This window comes from Plasmodium fragile (assembly GCF_000956335.1).
Source record: "Plasmodium fragile strain nilgiri unplaced genomic scaffold supercont1.46, whole genome shotgun sequence".
NCBI classification, from domain to species: Eukaryota; Apicomplexa; class Aconoidasida; order Haemosporida; family Plasmodiidae; genus Plasmodium; species Plasmodium fragile.
In genome coordinates, this window is record NW_012192626.1 from 112,165 (window position 1) to 117,329 (window position 5,165).

The window sequence follows — 5,165 nt, forward strand, 5'->3', positions numbered from 1 at the left end:
TTTTTTTTTTTTTTTTTTTTTTTTTTTTTGTTTGTTCTCTTTGTTAGCTAGCTGTTGGGTTATTTCCTTCGCGCTATGATAACGTGGAATTAATTTTTTTTTTTTTCTCTCACTTTGAGAGGAACAGTCACATGATCTGTATGCGCCTCTGCCTTATGTTAGCATGGCTTCTTACATGTTCTACATATGTGTAAAAAAGAAAAAAAATTATCAGGACGGGAACGACTGAGGCTACTTGGAAAAGATGCTGTCGAGAATTCACCGATGGAACAGAAATTCTTGCTGCTTGTCTTTTGTGCCCATGAGGGCCCCAGCGAAGAAGAAGAACGTACAGGAGAAGAAGAAGGACTCGTAAGTGGCGCCATTTGGTTCAGGATTGTGTGTGGTGCACATTTTGTGTATAGGACGAGGGAGAAAAGTGTGTGGGTTAATTTTTTGTGTAGATTGATAAAAGCTCATATGGATGGGTGTGGGGTTAACTGGAGCGTCATGATTGCCGCCACGGTACACTGCAACACGTCATCGATTAACCACTTCGTCACCGCTTCGGCGCCGTGTTGTTTCCTACCTTTAGAGCCGAAGACAAAGACAAACTATCCGAAACGAGGTACCTGCCGTACATCCCGCCCGCCTACGTTGCGGACACGGTCTCCTTTTTCAAGGACAAAAACAAGGTGGACAATCTGCTGTCTCTAATTTTTGGCCCCCAAAATTCGACGGACTCATATGAAGACAGAGTCGAGTACCAAAAGAGGTTCGAGTTGTATCAATTTTTGAAGCAGGTATGGGGAGGAGTAAGAGGAGAAGCATTAAACATGCCATGTGTTTGTCCCGTTCCATCTGCAGAGCGTTCACGCCGCCACCTCTGCACACCGCCATGTTGATTGGTTTATTCTTTTGAATGATTTTATTTTATTTTTTTCCTTAAGAGTGTTTTGATAGAGAAAAAAGGGACATGCGAGTGGGAAAGGAAAAAAAAAACACTCGCAGTGGTTACACATATGCATATGAGGAGTACATGCTTTGGTGTATACATACCAGTAGCGTCCTTACACTACAAAAAAAAAAAAAAAAAAACAAACTGCATGCACTTTGAAATTTTTTTCACAGACGGAGGAAGCAAAGTACGAAAGGCATTTACTAAAAATGAAAGAAAAAATATTCAAGGCAATAGAAAATTTACCAGAGGAATTATACGACGAGAGTATCCAAAGTGGTGAACTGTTTGATCATAAAGAAATTCAGTTTGGTCTAAAGTACGAAAATGATATAGTGAAAGGTTTGAGCAACTACAGGCAGAAGTTGCTACATGTGTACAAGATTCTTCTTTATTTGCGGTTTCCTTTTTATTTGATTAAAAAAAAGAAACCCATGCTGTTTTATATAAGTGAAAGTAAGGCGATTAGTCGACAGAAGCAAATTAATGCGCAAAGGAAAAAGTTAAAAAAGAAGTAGATCTTCATGTGGGGATAGGGGAAACAGACAGAAAGAACAGGGGCTTGCATTTGTGGGTCCTATCTTAGCGCGACTTGTTTGCGCAACGGTGGTGGTGTGTGGGGGCACTGTCGTGGTTGCCTTGGCAACCCATCTCCCTGAGACTTTAGTAACCATTTTAAGCTTCTCCTTCTTCTCCTTCTTCGCTGTCGCTGTATTCCTATTGAAGGGGAAAGGGTTCGTTTGGCACACCCCACATGCGTGTCAGTGTACACGTGTGAAGAAAAAAAAATAGCCCACACGTGTATATGTGCACATGCGTAAATTTTTTTTTTTTTTTTTTGTTGTATTCCGTCCTGTTACCATATTGCTGATGAGCTTCTTCTTGAACAAATACTCCTCCAGGTCCTTCGTCTTGAAGGTGTCCTTATCTACAAATGAAAATTAATTTTAGCAAGTATGTGCATTGTGTGTTGTGTGCATTTGTTAAGGGACGATAAATTGCGGAATTTTGTTTTCCCCCCCTTTTTTCGTTATTACTTCCAAAGTCTTCAAACCCAACGCAGGTTTTTAAGAGAACTCCGTTGATAAACAAACATAAGCTTGGCAAAATTTTTATATTTAACTTGTTCATAAAGAATAGGCAATTTTTGGCTTCCACTCTGTAAAGGGATGGAAAGGGGGTGGAGGGTGCCAAGGAGCGACAAATTTGTAAAGTACGCTTAGTACCGTTTTTATGGTCAGGCGAATTCTACTGCGTTTTTTGCTGTGCCGCTTTTCCGCTGCTTCCGTTTGGTTACTTGATAAATTTCGTGGCAAGGTGTATGTTGGCCAGCTTGATCAAATGGGTGTGTAAAATGTCGCATCGTTTGAAGGAGTTGTCGTAAAAGTGGCAAACCTTGTGCGGAGGGGAGGGGGACCGAAGAATGCAACATGTGAATATATGAGTGTATAGGTTTGTTAAAATGGAGATAATGAAGCATCCGTTTGTATATATACATATACATATATATACATGCTCCATTCACACATTTTACCACATTGCTGTTTTTCAGGACGGTGGGTATGAAGTCCTTTTCACATATTTCGAGGTAAACGCCGTCTTTCTTCAACTCCTGTTTTTTCTAGCAAGAAAAGTAAAGAACAGAGGGGGAATCATGCTGTGGGGAGCGTCAATCGGTTCTCTGGTTACGGTGCAGACACGGCATGTGCGCCACAAAATGGCCCCATTTTTGCAAAACTGTTTCAACGTACTTTAAGTTGCGTAAGTCTCTTCTCCCTCCATTTTCGGATTTCCTCCTCGTCACTGTTTTCGTCTACTAAAAAGTTTCACGTTGAAATTTTTTTTTTTTTTTGTTTTCAATTTTTACACGTTTGCTAAGTTGACAACTTGTTCTCTTGCACGAAGCAAGGCGTACGTACTTTTGAATGCACATGTATGGATGGAAGTGTACAGTCATGCATACGTAATTGGGTTGACTCATTAAAGCGCTATTACTAAGTAGCATTATGCAGACTGTCCACTGTGTTGTGCCTACCTTGGGGAAATTGTTCTTCTCCCTTTTCTGCATCCACCAACTGTGTACGTTGTTCTTTGTTTCGATTTTTTTCATTCCCCAATTTGTACTCATTCGTTAAGTTTTCCTTGGCCTTTTCCTATAACATTGGAGGTTCCACGTGGGGAAGGAACAAAAAAAAAAAAAAAAAAAAAAGAAGCACAGATCAGTATTATGGGAGGCTTTTCCATTAGGTGAAATTACAGAGGGGGGGGTGTGCAGTCACAGAGTGCAGAAGTACCCATACCTGTTCTCTTGCACGAAGCAAGGCGTACGTACTTTTGAATGCACATGTATGGATGGAAGTGTACAGTCATGCATACGTAATTGGGTTGACTCATTAAAGCGCTATTACTAAGTAGCATTATGCAGACTGTCCACTGTGTTGTGCCTACCTTGGGGAAATTGTTCTTCTCCCTTTTCTGCATCCACCAACTGTGTACGTTGTTCTTTGTTTCGATTTTTTTCATTCCCCAATTTGTACTCATTCGTTAAGTTTTCCTTGGCCTTTTCCTATAACATTGGAGGTTCCACGTGGGGAAGGAACAAAAAAAAAAAAAAAAAAAAAGAAGCACAGATCAGTATTATGGGAGGCTTTTCCATTAGGTGAAATTACAGAGGGGGGGGTGTGCAGTCACAGAGTGCAGAAGTACCCATACCTACATGCGCACTTGTGAACATATGTATGCACATACACACGCGCACATTTGTCATTTTGAGCTAAAGTACAATATGTAGGCGAGAGTTTTTACCAGCGTAATGGCCGTGCATATATCAGACAGCTTATTTTTCGGAAGCATGTTTCAAGGGGTTTATTTGGAATTGCTATTCGTTTTGGTAATAACAAAACTGAAATGTAAAATGTGTCCCCACAGTTGATTTTTTTTTTTTTTTCACAAATTACATGCTTTATGTTATACGATTGGAAAAAAAAAAAAAAAGAAAAAATTGGCACTATGGGGAAAACTGTTTTAAGTTGCTTAATTATGTATCCGTTAATTTAAACATGCACATATATACATATATATATATACATATAAAAGGGAGGAAGGGTTAGGTTGTTACGCGAGGGAACATGCCATGTGAAGGGCTGATGGTGGTAGATAGACCCCTTCGTACATATGCGTGGAAGCAGCACATATGTGTGCGCATGGTATATATATACACATACAATAAGAATAACTTGAATGAGGGTTAAAAAAAAAAAAACATGGGGCGAAATGAGCCCGGGGAGATAATGTGTGACTTAAAAAAATGGGACAAAAAAAAAAGTTAGGGCAGAGTAGGGAGGGGCACAAAATATGGGGTGTGTTAACCGAGGCTGGTTAAGCGTAACTGGGCAAGTGTGCAAATGCAGCTTGACGAAAATGAATCATCCAAAACAAAAGGCAATGAGGGGATGGAGGGTCTACATTTAAATCACCGAATAAACATATACACGAATTTTTTTTTTTTTTTTCTCGCAACAAATTTTACTTTCATATTATGTATTACGGATGACCTTTCAAAATGGCGAAAAAAAAAAAAAAAAAAATTAATTCCGCTTAGGCAATAAGGGGTTACATTTCGTGTAAGCACCTACGGAGGAACACAAAATATATATTTCTTCCTGGCGGTGAGAATTTACGCAACGACTTTATTAATTCTGCAACATCAGGAACGTATGAATGAATTTAAGCGTGTCATGACTTGTTAGGATTAATAAAATTTCTTCCCTGTATTGTGCTTCATTTTTCTTTCGTCCAAATGGCACTGATGCTTACATGACATGGCACAGTATATGGTACGACATATCACTGTACATCCTGCTATTACGTATGTGAGGGAGTTGCGGTTCGGAAAATGCTTCTTTGGACAGGCCACACACGTAGACTAACCCATGAACGCTTTCGCAGGTATATGTGTAATGTGCTGAGGACCTGCGTAGGAGTGTTCTTCCCTTGCCGCTGTGTACTGCAATTGCTGGGGCCAACGTCAAGGTCGGCCCAACGACCTTCTCCTTTCCCTTCTTCTTTATCCTTTGCCCGTGCATTTTTCCCCCTTGTCCTCATCTGCCAAAGCGATTGCTTTCAAACATGCTAAATGGAATTTGAATTAAAAAAAAAATGACAGGTGGCCATGAGAAACGGATACCAGCCAAAAATTGGGACACTGTCCTTTGTTCTTTTGGGTTGT

General features: G+C 40.1%; 2 protein-coding genes across 2 annotated transcripts; one reads left to right on the forward strand and one right to left on the reverse strand.

The window, feature by feature from the left end:
* Positions 1-244: 244 nt before the first annotated feature.
* Positions 245-1,455, forward strand: AK88_03782 (uncharacterized protein; the record flags this gene model as incomplete). Its single annotated transcript, XM_012481392.1, has 3 exons — positions 245-351; positions 575-782; positions 1,111-1,455. The coding sequence occupies 3 exons, from the start codon at positions 245-247 to the stop codon at positions 1,453-1,455; spliced, it is 660 nt and encodes a 219-aa protein (XP_012336815.1).
* Positions 1,456-1,612: 157 nt separating this feature from the next.
* AK88_03783 (uncharacterized protein) lies at positions 1,613-3,790 on the reverse strand (the record flags this gene model as incomplete). The annotated part of the gene is made up of 8 exons (XM_012481393.1): positions 1,613-1,654; positions 1,798-1,865; positions 1,975-2,096; positions 2,235-2,332; positions 2,472-2,558; positions 2,689-2,753; positions 2,973-3,090; positions 3,743-3,790. 8 exons carry the CDS (start codon positions 3,788-3,790, stop codon positions 1,613-1,615), a joined length of 648 nt encoding a protein of 215 aa, XP_012336816.1.
* Positions 3,791-5,165: the final 1,375 nt, after the last annotated feature.